The sequence below is a fragment of the Phocoena sinus genome, chromosome 13 (assembly GCF_008692025.1).
Source record: "Phocoena sinus isolate mPhoSin1 chromosome 13, mPhoSin1.pri, whole genome shotgun sequence".
In the NCBI taxonomy this organism is placed as follows: Eukaryota; Metazoa; Chordata; class Mammalia; order Artiodactyla; family Phocoenidae; genus Phocoena; species Phocoena sinus.
The window spans coordinates 86,154,155-86,170,258 of NC_045775.1; the positions used below are offsets into that span (position 1 = coordinate 86,154,155).

The 16,104-nt window shown below is 44.4% G+C and overlaps 1 protein-coding gene across 2 annotated transcripts in view; it reads left to right on the forward strand.

The window, feature by feature from the left end:
* Positions 1–16,104, forward strand: part of SLC9A2 (solute carrier family 9 member A2) — an 89,190-nt gene that overhangs the window by 39,188 nt on the left and 33,898 nt on the right. For both annotated transcript variants that reach the window (XM_032653119.1, XM_032653120.1), the window contains exon 3: positions 2,442–2,692. In XM_032653119.1, the coding sequence (XP_032509010.1) occupies positions 2,442–2,692 (251 nt within the window). The remainder of the gene's footprint in view (positions 1–2,441; positions 2,693–16,104) is intronic.

Consider the following 16,104-nt stretch of genomic DNA (forward strand, 5'->3'; position numbering starts at 1 on the left):
CGACACAGGATGACACGTCCCCAAATGCCAGATGCTTTGGGGCATCATCTGTGTTGCAGGAGGGGCAGAGGGAAGGACAACTCGCAGGCGCCGTAGGAATCCAGGAAGGCCGGAGAGGAACAGCGACTTGAGCGGCGCCATGGAAGACAGATAGAGTTTCCCTCCGTTTGGGGGCTGGGTTTCTATCAAGAGAAGCCCAGGGCAGGGCTGAATACATACAGTGTGCTTTGTAGAGCCGTGGTGAGACCCTGTTCTAGACCGCAGGGTGTCGCAAAGCATTAAAAAAATGCATCAGGTGTATTGAGCCTTCCTCCCTAAGTCAGGCGGCCAACGATTTTCAACTTGGGAGTGAGGAATGGAATAAAGGAAAGTGAGTCTTGTAGTAGCTGCAGGGGGCACTCAACTGGTGCGGGCGGGAGGCAGGCAAGTGGAAACCGGGGGTCGGAACGCAGAGCCCGAGTGGCCCGGGGAGGCTATCTGTGCAGGGCTGGAGGCTGGAAAACCTGTCCCTCTCCCTGGGCAGCAGGTGACGGGTGACCGTCACCTTTTGGCCTGGGCTCTTTAGAGGCAAGGGGTAAATATAGAACATGTCCGATCCGCTCTCAGGAAGTGATCATGGCGTGTTGATGTGGATGAAATCTGACGTGTGCAGCAGAGTCTCTGGATGCGAGGAAGCAGCACGACTTGAAGCTGGTTCTTTTCTGGCAAATGATGACCCTTCAGGATTTTTAAGTCCTCAGGCTTGTGAGTTGCTTTTTTTCTTCTCTTAAACTCAAGTCATTTCTTGGAGGTCCGATACCAAATGCTCTCAACTGTTACACCAACAATCAAGAGAAGGGAAAAGCCCACTGCTTTCTAAGTAATAATCCACTGGTTTTTTTTGTTTGTTTTTTGTCAAAACCAACAGACATTTATTGTCATCTACTAGGCAACATGGAAGAAGTAAATCATAGTAAGGCGAGATCCTTAATTACAAGGAGTTTATGATCCGGTAGAAAAGAGGAAAAAGTTCCCCAAAACCTGTAATGTGTAGGCTATAAAGGACCGTTAGTGAAGTAGAAAAGGGTGAAATGGCTTTTTGCCAGGACACACTCTGGTTAGCAGAGTGTCTGATTCATTCTCATGGTTAAAATTGAAGAACTGACCCAGAGGTAGGAGACCTGGATCCTTGGTATCGCCTCTGACGTTTTGTGTGCCCGTGGACGGATGGGTTTAATTTTGAGTTTCTCAGAATCCCAAGGAGGGTGTAGTACGGCCTGTACTCCAGAGGTGTTTATCCCAGTGTCCCATTAGCCGGCTTCCCTGGAGATTCCCTCTGCAAATAGCACAAGAAGCAGGGCATGTGCCTGACTGTATTTCACTTGCTGCCTTCATGAAAAAATTACTCCGGAGGCAGGCATCACTTCCCATGCCATTTGCTCAGTGGTCCTTGGAAACATGTTTGAAAGCATCCTGCCCGGCAGGTGTGAACGCCTGACATTTTTGAAGACTTAATTAAACTGTGTAAAAGACTGTGTAAATTTTTCAGAAACCAAGCAACAGTGTAGTCTCGTCACTTTAGAAGGACACATGTGCATGGAGTTACAGTAGATACACACACACACACACACACACACACACACACACACACACACACACTGGTTGCTGTCTCTTGGCTTGAAGAAAACCCCATCAGGTCTTGTGTTTCACCAGAGGTGCATGTGTGGGCGGGGCAAGGACCTCAGTGACCTGGGAGGAGGATGTCTTCAGGGAGGGGACCTGTATGGATGAGTGGGTCCCTTCCATGGTGCAACCCCACAGCAGGGGCCTTGAAGTGTCCCTAAATTCACAGCCAGCACTCACAAGCTTTCTCTGTGACATACTCCTTCCCAAGCATTGGCAACGCAAGCAGGGTATGTTGAAGGGCAACCAAGCCATTTAAAATAATCCTTTAGGATCCAAAAAGTGATGTTTTAGCAGTAGGTCACGTAAATTAACTTTGAAGTTTCCTCTCTCTCACGTCTAGAAATAGTTTTCTTGATGACACGCTTTCATCAATGCTTTTTGTTTGCAGCTATTAAATGCACTGTTAAAATGTGAAATAAAGACGGGCTTCCCTGGTGGCGCAGTGGTTGAGTCCGCCTGCCGATGCAGGGGACACGGGTTCATGCCCGGGTCCGGGAAGATCCCACATGCCGTGGGGCGGCTGGGCCCGTGAGCCGTGGCCGCTGAGCCTGTGCGTCCGGAGCCTGTGCTCCGCCACGGGAGAGGCCACGACAGTGAGAGGCCCGCGTACCGCAAAAAAAAAAAAAAAAAAAAAAAGAGATGCCCAGTCACTTCCACTGATCGTCCACTTTGGGGCACGGAAGACACGCCCTTGTTAGGAGGTAGGAAGATTTCTGGGGCCGTGAGGATGTCGGGGAAGTTGGGGGGTCCTGACGTGCCCTCTGCCTCTCCCACAGGTCTTGTACAACCTGTTCAAGTCTTTCTGTCAGATGAAGACCATCGAGACCATCGACGTGTTTGCCGGAATCGCCAACTTCTTTGTCGTGGGGATTGGCGGCGTGCTGATCGGCATCTTCCTGGGCTTCATTGCGGCGTTTACCACTCGCTTCACACACAACATCCGCGTGATCGAACCGCTCTTCGTCTTCCTGTACAGCTACTTGTCCTACATCACAGCCGAGATGTTCCACCTGTCGGGCATCATGGCGTAAGTATTGAACTCCTTGTTAAAAGCACTTGGTGGCATTTTGTGGAATTCATGTATTCTAAGCTGCGATGTGAAAGTTGAATATGTTATGTAAAAGAGTAGATGTTCTTGAATTCTTTTAAGAAAAATTTAAAGTAGATTTTCGTTACTCTTTGTTTCAAAGAAATGAAAGTATGGATCAGCCAGATGTATCCCAAAGCGGAACTTCCCTGGCCGTCCAGTGGTTGAGACTCCACGCTTCTACTGCAGGGGGCCCGGGTTCGATCCCTGGTCCGGGAACTAAGATCCCGCATGCGGCAAAAAAAAAAAAAAAAAAAAAAAAAGTGTAGGCAAGTGATCTGGTGCTAAAATGGAAGCCTTAAAAGTGGCCTCTTGGATCTCATGAAATAAGACAATAAAGTGTTGGGGTGGATGGTCAGGCACCAAGAATTTTCAGAGTTTGGTGCCCATTCAGTGTTGCTCAGGTCCACTAACTCCACCCAGGCTGTATCCCCCAAACTTCATCTGGAATTCTGGAATTGCTTATGTCAGTTCCTTTGAATAATGTTAGTAGTAGAGAACCTTCACTCTGTATAATAGATTTGATTTGAGATCATAGCTTTACATCATTCAAAGCAAAATTCAGTGAATAAGGCATGCCGTCGTGTACTTTGAGTTCAGCTTCTTAAAGAAAGAGGTATGGTTATAAAGCAAGAAGTGGATAAAGCAAGAAATTAATTATTAACGACACAGTTGTGTATCATTCACTAACTGATTTGGAAGGATGTTCTCAAAAAATTCTACAAGTGGCCGGTAGCGTTTGGATCCAGTTTTAGCCTTTGGAGGGTCACTTTGAAGGAGGGTACTTGTTGGGTGTGGATGTTTCTACAGCTTCCAAGAATAAGCCTGTCATATTATGGTCACACCTTGTATAGGGCCAGTGAAAAATGCTTACTAATGGAATGCCTTTCAAAGTTTTAATTTTGGGGAATTCCCTGGCAGTCCGGTGGCTAGGACTCCGCACTTCCACTGTTGGGGGCCTGGGTTCGATCCCTGGTCAGGGAACTAAGATCCCTCAAGCCTTGTGGCCAAAAAAAGTTTTAATTTTGACAAATATTTATTTACAGCTTAATACATGTTAAGCTGTCCTGCTGGGGCCTGCTACGCTATTTAGAGTTTTGTGTTGTAAATGTAGGTCTAGTTCTTCCTGAAGTTTTCTCTTGCACCCTGATTTAGGTGACGCTTTGATTAAGGATTGCTTTGCTTTTGCCCCGCACCACCACTTTCATACCAGAAGCAGATGAGGTTTGTCTCCCTCCACGAGGAGAGTGGAACCCACTGTAGTGAAAGCCATGCGTTAGAAGGTTGTGTGGTTTTCTGTATCCCAGGGAACCTAAATAAAGCACTGTAGCCATCCAGTCTGACCCAGTAATGAAATGTGCAGTGCCTTCCTGGTGGCTATTCATATCATTTCTGTATGACCTCCAGTTTCCTCACTGTTCTTTGACTGGTGTCATTGAAAGTGTCTGATCAGCTGGTGACAAGGTCTCTGCAAAGATTACAGGGCAGGGACTTTGTGTCTAGTTTCCCAGCAGTATTGTAGCAATGGTTGGTGTAAGAACCTTGAATATATTTCAACCAAGTGCATATGTAAAAGTTCTAGAACCCGCACAGAGTTATCTAAATATGCTTGTCCAGAGTGTGGGGAGGACAGGTGAAGTGTTGGATGGGGTTGGCGTGCTGGGGTGTCTCTGCTTAGAAATGTCTGGGGGTGCCCAGAGTCCACAGAGCTTGTGATGCCTCACGTCCCCAGCCTCCTGCAAAGACAAGATCAGGGCTTTCCTTGCTCTGGGAATTAGGACGTCAGGGACAAATGGGGCCACGTATTCCTGGGAAACTGCACGGGTAGTTCTCTACTGTGGTTTGTTGGCAGATGAAAAACCTCACTTTTGTCCACAACTTCAAAGTAAACATTTACCATACAACTTAGTGCACAGAAAAGTCCCTTATTGCATTGACATGAATATTGTCATAGCACACAGTGAGTGCACTAAAATTATGTTAATAATTACATGAAATATTCCAGGAGATTTAAACACTTTTGCATTTTACCGTGTACCCCTGTTAATGCTGTGAGAGCAAACGAAGGGACAGATTTACGTCAAAGTGCGTTTGTTCTCAGAAGTCACACCCTTGTTTCCTAAGGTGGGGTGATTAGCGTGGTCTTCAGAACCTGACCGTGTGTGTTGTCTCTGTATGGGGTACATCACAGATGTGCATGTCCGCCCTTTGGAAAGTACACTGTGTGCACTTCCAGGCTGTATTCACTGTCCTTGCTGGAGGATGTCGGTCCAGGGCATCCTGGTGTCATGATGTAATTAACATTCCACGTCCACAGACACCTCTTTTATAGAACTCGTCATTTTTTCCGCATTTAACTTGTACCGAGTGTAGAAATTCCTATCGTACTTCATGCTGATGGCACCTTCTTTTACCGTTTAAAAGCAGGTGTTAAGGTTAATGGGAGTGACGGCACGTGACTTCTGAGCATGCTCAGAAGAGTCCCTTTTTGTTTGTTTGTTTGTTTTTGCGGTATGCGGGCCTCTCACTGCTGTGGAGCAGAGGCTCCATTGCGGAGCACGGGCTCCGGACACGCAGGCTCAGCAGCCATGGCTCACGGGCACAGCCGCTCCGCGGCATGTGGGATCTTCCCGGACCGGGGCACGAACCCATGTCCCCTGCATCGGCAGGCGGACAGAAGAGCCCCTTTTTGTTTAAGAGAAATGGGAGCCACAGGGAAAGGGAAGTCGGCAGAGGGGTCAGACAGCTGGGGAACTGAGAGAAGGGTTGCAGCACCTCTCTCTGAATTTGTAAGAGTGTGGAGCGTGAAACCTGGTCCTCCCAGGGTTTGTCCTCCCCTCTCTCCCACTTCTCCATCCCTCTCGCCTTCTTCCTTCCTCTTCTTAATGCCTTTCCGATGCCCCGTGCTTCAACTTTGTCCTGGGTGGACTCTTGGGCAGCCTGTCTTAGAATGAGATCATGTAATGAGCAGGTAGTTGATACAAAAGTCTGATGAAAAAGAAACATCTTTCTGTAGAGCAGAAGATGGGTCTGGGTTCAAAATGCAGTGTCTTTTTTTGTATGTGTGTGTGTGTGAATGTTTACAGCAGCTTTATTCATAATCACCGAAACCTAGAAACAGCTCAGATGTCTTTCATCTGGTGAATGAATGAATGAATTATGGTACATGTGTACAATGGAATCCCACTCGGCAGTAAAAAGTAATGAGCTATTAACATATGCAACAACATGGATAAATCTCAGATATATATTGCTAAGTGAGAGAACTCAGATTCCAAAGGATAAATTCAGTGTGATTCCAGTTATAAGATGTTTTGAGAATGGCAGAACTACAGAGACAAAACAGATAAGTGATTTCCAGAGGATGGACATGAAGAGAAGGGTTGACTAGGAGGGGGCAGAATGAGAGAATCTGTGGGCGTGATAAAACTGTTCTATATCTTGATTGTAGTGAAGGTTCTACAACTGTATGCATTTATCTCACTTCACAGAACTCTATACCAAAGAAAAGTGAATTTTACTCTACGAAAATTAAAAAAAAAATTATTGGAGTATAGTTGCTTTACAGTGTTGTGTTAGTTGTAGGTAGGAAAGCACTGGGCAGGATTCCAGCATTTTGATTTCTTTGGAAAGATGTTGGAAGCAGTGTATCCTGGCATCCACAAAGCCTACTGTCACTGCTGTTGGTTTTTTGTCATGAACTTGTGATCTGATATGGTCTTCACTGACAACAGGTAAATTAATAGGAGGTGGAGTTCCATCTGTCTTCTCGTTCTTTGTCTTAGAAGCTGTTTGCAGAGCTGGCTTCTGGACAGTCTTAGGTTTTCTTTCCCCTTTGTGGCCTCTCCTAATAGTTCAATTCTTTATTTAACGTTAAGGAATTATTTGTGTCCACGTGTTCCTGTGTGTTCAGGAGAGTTTTAGCTTCAAACACTAGGGGGTAGATGAAAGTTCCTGTTTTCTAATTTTCTAATATCTTTCTGCTCATTTCTATACTGGGATAAGTTGTAGTAGGGAAAGTGTGTACGTGTGCATGTGTGTGTGTGCGTGTGCGTGCGTCAGAGTGCGTTTCCACAGCTCTAGAGCTAAAGTTAAGGGAAAGTTTCTAGTCTCTTAAACGAGACCCCTCACGTATCACAGCTCTATAGTTGGGGTTGGAGAGGGGACTCATAGCATTGATTTCAGAAATTTGTTTCTTGGCTCATGTGTTTTGAACTTTATGTTCAGAAAACTGCGCAGGGATAAAACAAAAATGATTCCCATCATCCCCCTTACCCAAGGACACTAACAGACGCCTAAGGGATTCCTAAGTTCAGATCCACACCGACATGAACTGAGCTGGGACTCTGTTCCCCCTTGTGGGCATCAGGCACCTTTCTGGTCCTCACCTTGTACATTGCCCTGGGATCCAGGCATGGGATGCCGAAAACCCACCGTCCTGAAGAGGGAGATGCTTGGTCCCCACAGCAGCCGGCAGCCTGCCGGGAAATACTGATATCTCTTTGCTGTGCTCTACAAATTAAAAAAAAATGGCCACGTCCTCCTGATAGGACAGCAGGCACCCAATATTCTTTAGTTTTGTTTTCATGGGTTGATAATTCCTTAGTGTTTCTTCTCTAGAGGGCACTTAAAATATTTTCGATTTGGTGTTTCAATTATTCTAGCAGCATTATTGCAAAGAAAGTAGGAACTGGTAATTACCAGTTCCATCTTATGAATGAGCAAAGTGAGGCCCTGGTGGGCAAAAGCCATGGCTGTAGGGTGAGGCCTGGGCCCTGGGTCTCCAGTTAACAGGTCCGTCCAGGATATGTCCCAGTATCCACTCTAACAATAAAAACAAGCACCGGGCTATTATAAATAGAGCTGCAGTGAACATTGTGGTACATGACTCTTTTTGAATTATGGTTTTCTCAGGGTATAGGCCCAGTAGTGGGATTGCTGGGTCATATGGTAGTTCTATTTGTAGTTTTTTAAGAAACCTCCATACTGTTCTCCATAGTGGCTGTACCAATTCACATTCCCACCAGCAGTGCAAGAGGATTCCCTTTTCTCCACACCTTCTCCAGCATTTATTGTTTCTAGATTTTTTGATGATGGCCATTCTGACTGGTGTGAGATGATATCTCATTGTAGTTTTGATTTGCATTTCTCTAATGATTAATGATGTTGAGCATTCTTTCATGTGTTTGCTGGCAGTCTGTATATCTTCTTTGGAGAAATATCTATAATGGAATATTACTCAGCCATAAAAAGAAATGAAATTGAGCTATTTGTAATGAGGTGGATAGACCTAGAGTCTGTCAGAGTGAAGTAAGTCAGAAAGAGAAAGACAAATACCGTATGCTAACACATATATATGGAATTTAAGAAAAAAAAATGTCATGAAGAACCTAGGGGTAAGACAGGAATAAAGACACAGACCTACTAGAGAATGGACTTGAGGATATGGGGAGGGGGAAGGGTAAGCTGTGACAAAGCGAGAGAGAGGCATGGACATATATACAATACCAAACGTAAGGTAGATAGCTAGTGGGAAGCAGCCGCGTAGCACAGGGAGATCAGCTCGTTGCTTTGTGACCACCTAGAGGGGTGGGATAGGGAGGGTGGGAGGGAGGGAGACGCCAGAGGGAAGAGATACGGGAACATATGTATATGTATAACTGATTCACTTTGTTATAAAACAGAAAGTAACACACCATTGTAAAGCAATTATACTCCAATAAAGATGTAAAAAAAATTAAAAAAATAAAAACAAGCACCTTTCAATGACATTTTTAAAATGAGACTTTCACAGGCATTTCCAGAATGCCGGGCTCAGGGATAAAGGAGCAGGGCTGCGCTCGCTGTTCGGAAGCGGTCACTGCTGAGGCTGTGAGGATCCTGTTCCCTTTCTTTCCTGTCTTCCTGTGTAGGAATTGGTGATTGTCATCTGTTGAAAACTTTGAGAACAATAAGAAAGCATGCTTTTGCTGGCCATCTTGTAGCTTCTTCTTCTGGTTGCTCCTGGTTTGCCCACCAGGTGTAGCAGTTAGAAGACCATCTCTTCAAGATACAGTCGTACGAAACCAGAGCCCTACAGGCCACGATGACTAGTTCACGTTTACCGGTCTTCTCAAAATACGGGGGGGGGGGGGGGGGAAGAAAAGAGCACGTGACATTTCAAGACATTCATAAAACATGATCCAAAGCATCATGTTTGATCATTTGTTTATTTTGAGCGTAAGACAGGTGTCTTTTATTAATTTTCCCTAGCCTTTTCTCATGTTTACTGGGTGTTTTTCTCCGTGTAAGAAGGTGACCTGGAGCTTTAACAAAGCAATCTGGATAACACAACCTGGATAAATGCTAGTCTGCACACAAGTCATCAGTCATCACCTAGTCTCTGGCCTGGCCTCCATGTAAATCGAATTAGTCTTAAAGCCTGATAAAACAGGGAGGGAGCAGGCCACATCATCTTATTTCTAGTTGGAGCTTTAAACTTCAAATTCACCCCTAACCTAACACCCACATCTTCCCCTGAAACAAAAAAAAATTTTCTTATAGAAGAAATGGCTATTAAAGACTGAGTCAGTTGCATAAGAATTGGCTTAATCCTGCAGCCTGCATGCAGAGTAGCTGTTGGCTTCACTGCAGGCCAGCTGGGGCTCTTGGAGCAGGACAGGTAGAGACGATGCTTTAGACCAGGGCTAAGTCCAGGTGCTGGGGGGTGGCTGTGCATGCCTGCACATCACGTAGAACAGCAGGGAGGTAGAGTCTGGAGGGAAAGGAGAGAGGGGACCATAACGCAGGCTTCCATCTATGGCTCTGGGTCTCGTGCTCTGTTCACCGTCTCTTTGTACCTTATATTGTCTTGGCAAATAAAAGCTTTGTTTTTGATGATGCTGTATGCCTTCACCGATAGCTCTCACTGGTCAGAACTGACCTCTTTAAAATCTTATATGGGGACTTCCCTGGTGATCTGGTGCGCTTCCACTGCAGGGGGCCCAGGTTCGATTCCTGGTCGGGGAACTAAGATTCTGCACCCCGCGTGCTGTGTGGTACAGCAAAAAAAGAATGAGTTTTTACAGTGACCAATTCAGTTCTATTTAAGTTAAATCAAATTGTAAAATAACAAACCTATAAAAGTGGAAGAACAGTATGTATTTCAAAACTGCCAAAATAAAATATTTAAAAAAACCCTTATGTGACCACCTCAAACACTAAATGGCACGGGGGCAGTGGGTAAGGGAGGAAGATAGTAAGCTGAGGCAGGAAATTAGTTAAACAATAGAAAAAAGACAAATCGTATCTCCCTTAATTTTCCGGACACATTCAGGAAAAAAGTGAAAAAGAAACAAACAAAACTGTATTATATTTTTAATGGTGACTCACCTAATCTTTTGTTTTCTTTTGTATAATTTTGCCTCACCTGCAGGGCAAAACTAGAAAAGTCAGGAAGGAATTTGAAATTATAACCCTTTTTTTCCCCCTAGCTTTATTGAGATGTGATTGACACACATCATTGTGTAAGTTTAAGGTGTAAAAACGTGATGATTAGATAATATGTGTATATTGCAAAAGGATCACCGCCATAAAGTTAGCTGACACGTTCATCACCTCACGTAGCTGCCCTTCTTTGTGTGTGTGTGGTGAGAACTTTCAAGTACACAATACAGTATTGTTAACTGCCTGTACTATCGAATGTACCATCACATCCAGGATTTTCCAGTCACCATGCTGCCCCTTAGATCCCAGAACTTATTCGTCTTATAATTGGAAGTTTGTAGCCTGTGACCACTGTTACCTGTTTCCCGTACAACCCCTGCAAGCCCCTGGCAACCACCAGTTGACTCTCTGTTTCTGAGACTTTGCTTTTTTTAGATACCAGATACGTGAGATCACACAGTATTTACCCAGATTAGTGTAAATGATTCGGGAACGTATTTTCATTTATTTTGATGGTTTAAACTTTTAATGAAATAGATTCAGCTGGTAAACTCCAGTATTGGCTTGGTTTTTTGAAGGAGGAACAAAACCGGTGGACGGCCACTTTTTTTGTTTTCCTGAGTGTAGTCCACTCTTGTGGTCATGTGCTACATGTGGCTTTAGAGCGCTTAAAGTGTGGCCAGTCTAACTTGAGGTGTGTTCTAAGTGTAAAATAGACATCAGATTTTTAAGATTTAGTAGGAAGAGATTGTAGAATATCTCAATGTTTTTTATACGGCTTGCATGTTGAAATGACAGTGTATTAGATCTGTCGCATTAAGTAAACATATTATGAAAGTTGCCTTCACCAGCATCTTTTTACATTTTTTAACCATGACTATTAGGAACTTGAAGATTACATATATGGCTTGTATCGTACCTCTGTTAGCTTTGCTCCGTAGAGCTCACCATTCGTTTTTGCTGTTTGATTCTGCCATCACTTTGCTTTTCTGACTGTTTCTTGACTGGTCTTTGTCTTTATCTGAAAATGATTATATTACTGCTGGCCTGTGTTTCAATTACGCTGTAGAAACTGATTTGATGATCAAGTCATCACTACATTGCTCTTGGTCTAGGGCTTACAATTTAAAGTGGCATTTTCGTCTTTCAGACTCTGAAGTTATAATAAGGCTAAAGTTATTTTCTAGTTATATGTAGGCCAAGGTGAAAAATAGGATTATAAACAGAAATGTAAATACGGTATAATTTCCGAGAATAATTCCCATTTCTGTTTTTTTTTTTTTTTTTTTTTTTTTTTGCGGTACGCGGGCCTTTCACTGTGGCCGCTCCCATTGCGGAGCACAGGCTCCGGACGCGCAGGCTCAGCGGCCATGGCTCACGGGCCCAGCCGCCCAGCCGCTCCACGGCACGTGGGATCCTCCCGGACCGGGGCACAAACCCGCGTCCCCTGCATTGGCAGGCGGACTCTCAACCACTGCGCCACCAGGGAAGCCCCAGCTGGAAAACTTTAATTCCATCATCAAGATCTTGGTCCAGTCTTCCTGCCTCTCATGCCTTTGTCAACAGTCCCCGACTAGAGTCAGTGGATGCCGTGGGTCCCTTGATGCCTTGTGTTTCATCACACTTTTGACCCTGAGCTGTGATCTCTTATGTGTTCTTTCCACAAGACCATGCTTGCTTTAGGAGGCAGGAAATGAGCTATAAACAGTAGTTGAGTTGAAAGCATCTAAAGTAGAAAAAAAACACGAGATGTGGAAAATCCATGAAATGGGCAAGACTGCATGAATCATCAAGCATCTATAATTATTTGAATTTATTTCATTTTGATATTTTAAGAAAGGCTGTTCCGTTTTGGTGGTTGGATATTGCTTTGAAAAAGAATTTTAAAAAAATTTTCTCATATGTCAAACTCACTTTCTCTTGGTTGTCAGGTTTCCTGGAAGAGGCAATCCATTGTATAGTAAATTCGTACCCTGGAATAATTAATTTACCTCACATGAGTGAGTACTTTATTCTGAGAACATACAGTGTACCCTGAGTCACCACAGACCTGGCTTTAATCAATACAGAGAAAGCTTTTTAATTGTTCTTCATCTCTGCTAATGCTTGGCACTGATTAGTAGAGTATGCTTTTATGTTTGGCAAAGTCTTTATGGGGAATGTGCAACTGTTATTTGGGCAGTATTTTCCTGCAACTGAATCCATACTTTTTAAGATCACACACAGGCATGGAGTAGGCATGAAAGAATTTTGCAACATTCTTTCTGTCAGCTCAGTTCTAATTCTTCACAGTTCAGATTACAGAACAGGTCTAACGTGGAAATCGAAATTAGAGAATTGACCACTCTTCAAAAAAATAAAAGTACTAGTATTTATAAACGGAATTAACCGAGTCATGGCTACACCATATGTAAGTGAACACAGACAAGGTATGTGTATGTTTTATCTTCACAACCAGAAATCTGCCTTCACTGCCCGCCATCTTTATGGATGCCGTTCCCTTTGGTTCTACAGATGCCGACTGCCTAGTGAAGGGCTGTGGATCCCCATTAAGGTAGACTCAGCCAGCATCAGGCGAACATACACTTGGTACCACTGCATGCAGGGAGCCATGCTACCTGTGGAAGAAGGGTAGCCCCTGCTCTGCTCAGAGTGTGGGTTCTGGTGGAGAGGAAGTGGACATCCATAGACGTGAACATCGATTCATTGGCTGCCAGGGTGGAGTCGTGGAGTACTATAGAAAAAAGTGTTAGTTGGAATTTTCTGTTCTGAAGATAGTCCAGTGACATATTATCTGCATAGAAAGTCTGTTTCCCCCCGGAAGACCGTTGAGACAGTATTAGCTGGCCTGAATTTTTTGTATGCTGCATTAAGAGTGCTACAGTGATGAAGAAAACCTCAATTGCCGGTGAATGTAAAAACCGCTAATTATAGTGCTTTAGCTTCTCTGTCTCTAAATTGGTGATAATCACCCTACATTTATGTTAAACCACCATGTGAGGCAAGATAATAACAAAGCAGAGGGCCCCAGTGAATTCTATATGAACCTTACCTCCACGTGGTCCCACGGAATGGAGCCTAACACCTGTCCAAACATAGACCTTTTCTGGGAGGTTATACGGGCCAGGTGCTGCAATGGATTTTGAAAACCAAACGAAAAACCACTGCGGGAAACAAATTGACTCCCAGCTCTAGGTCTTTCCCCTCCAGATCTGTCCTCCACATGTCCTTCAGAGTTCTCTTTCTAGAATGCAAATCTGTCCACGACACACCACTGTTCCGATGAGTAATCCACCCCTGGATCCATGTCATCATCGATTCAAAACACATTAATGAGGTGCCAGGCACTGTCATAAGCCCTGATGACACTTTTCCCCCCATGAAGCTTCCAGTTGGTTTGGGGAGATAAACATTAATTACTTGGTGGAAGATATAATCTCTCATTTTCCCTACCAGCCTATACAATCGACTCCTAAGCATAACACGTAAGAGTTATGTCACATGTCATTACCTGGCCCCTAACTTCCGTGTCCTCACCTGTTAACCTTCTCCTCCTCTCTCTCCCCCGCAGCAGAGTCAATTCTTCAGGTCCCTGAATATACCAACCTGTTCATGGCTCTGAATGTGTCCTCTTCTTTTTCTGGATCATTTACCTCTTCTTCCTGCTTGGAGAGCTCTCACTTACCCATGAAGATTCTGCTCAAATGTCCCCTCTTTTGTGGCAGAAGCAATGATTTCCTTTCCTGTGCTCCCAAAGCATCCTTCCCCTCCTCCGTTTCTGGCACTTGCCATGCTGTGTTACAATTACCTTTCCACGACTCTTTCTCCTCTTAGACCACGGACTCTTGGGAGTAGAAGTTGCCTCTTATTTGCATCCGTCTTCCTAGATCCCAGCCCAGAACTTGACCCAGAGTAGATGCTAAGAAGATATTGGTTGATGTTCAGTTGTTATTCCTGATCATATGAACTAAATTGGAAGATTAGGACAGAGAGACCTACATGGAAAGTGGGGAGAAAGATGATTCAATGACGTGAGCTGATACAAGTAAGGTCAGACTGGGAATACTGAAGGCCAGTCGTTTTATGTTTGAAGGAGCTCTAGGGTGAAGAAATTCATCTAGAGTTTTCTAAAATGCCACGAGTTATTTTGGTTATTATTTTGGTGTGGATATTATCACGCTGATGTTCAGGATGAGGGAGAGAGGCTGTGGGCTTCAGGTGTGAAAGTTTCATGAGTTCTCTTTGGTGGAGAAAGAAATCTTCCCTCTCTGTACGTGCTTCAGTGCTACTGGGATTTGCTATGACGTGACCTCCTACCCAAGGCACTCCTGGCCACGAGCTCCAGACCCAGTAAGGCTCCAGTTTGCACCATTCCCCAGCTCTAGAAGCGTCTCATAATTCTTTTAGAAAAATGAAGGAGAGTCAAACTTATGGTGACGGTTAATACTATCAGCTATAGGTGATGATCCAGGAAAGGGGCAGTCTCTCTTCCAGGGAGACTGTATTATTGTGTGTACCTCCCTAATTGAAGGGAGACTAACTCATTTGTAGTTTTGTGTACATAGGATGTTACTGAAGGTGAGGTGCTTTGATGTAGGTTAGAGCATCCTACAGCAAAAAAGACCCCTCTTTGCAATGAAACACCTCCTGGCCTCTGCTTGAGAGGCTGTGTGCACTGAGCTGTACATGACGGGCCAGAACGCGACCTTTGAAACATTTGTCCCCAGCCTGTACTGTTCATCCACGCCATAGACACCCGCATTTCCTGAACAGGGCATTGCCGGGCTCCGGGGCCTCTGGTACCTGCTGAGGGTGTTTTTCCCCCGGAGGATCGCACCTGTGCTGTTCAGAGGTGGTGTTGAGTTACAGGGAGGTGTCTGGCAGACAGGAGTATCACTCTGGTGTCATGTTAAGGATACAAAGCAGTGGAAAATGATCCCGTGAACAGTCATGTATAATTCATGTATTTTTTTATTCCTACATCAAAGCTATAGTTTTCAATAATTTCTGAAGAGAAATTTTTGTTTAATCGCTCATTTAATGGGCTGAAGATTACGTTTTGCCTGTATGGTTTATATCTTTCCCAGTGAATGATGTGAACGTGATCTCAGAGGGAAATAATTAGCACATACACAAAAGCAAGTTTCTTTAGCCCTTTAGCAATCCCTTTTTGAATGATAAACAAAAAATCCAAATCCAAGAGGGACAGAGGGAAATAGGGGTGGTATGAGAAATGTAGGGGTTTCAACTCTATAGCTGATGCTTTATTGTTAAAAGTAAAAGTGATTGGAAGAAGCTGGGTGGTACGTACTTTGGTGTTTGTCATTCTCCATATTTGTCCTTAAGTTTAAATGCCTAATAGTCAAACCATTTTAAAGCATCTTTTGCATGGGATAAGAGAATTCAAGAAAGAATGATGGCCCTCATTGGTTTTGTTACAGGCTTTCAACTTGGCAGCATTTAAGAAAGGTTCATTAGTATGTGCTGCTGTGTATGTGTCTTTTCTTCATAAAACATAGTATGATTCAGAGTCTTCTGGCTTTTGCCCTCATCACTTAGTATTGGGCAACTTTTACTTTTTAAAGTCTGATTAAAAAAGAATTGAGCCAAAATATGCAAGATGAAAATGTTCAGAAATGCGGTTAACGAGTGGTTTGTATTCAGGTGGTGGCTGGCAGTGATGCCACCTGCCACTCTGGTCCACAGTGTCTACTGCCCGCTGTACTGGGGGAGGGTCCAGGCTTTCACGTCAGGCCAGTGTGACAGAGCTCCCGCTAGCTTCGGTCACCAGGCCCACGGGGGATGTGCCCTTGGTCGTGGCCACCACACAAGGGAGGTGAGTGCCAACAACACTGTGGCCGGCTGAGGGATGGCCCCCAAAGGTCTAAGTCCCCAGAACCTGGGGATATGTTACCCTGCACGGCAGA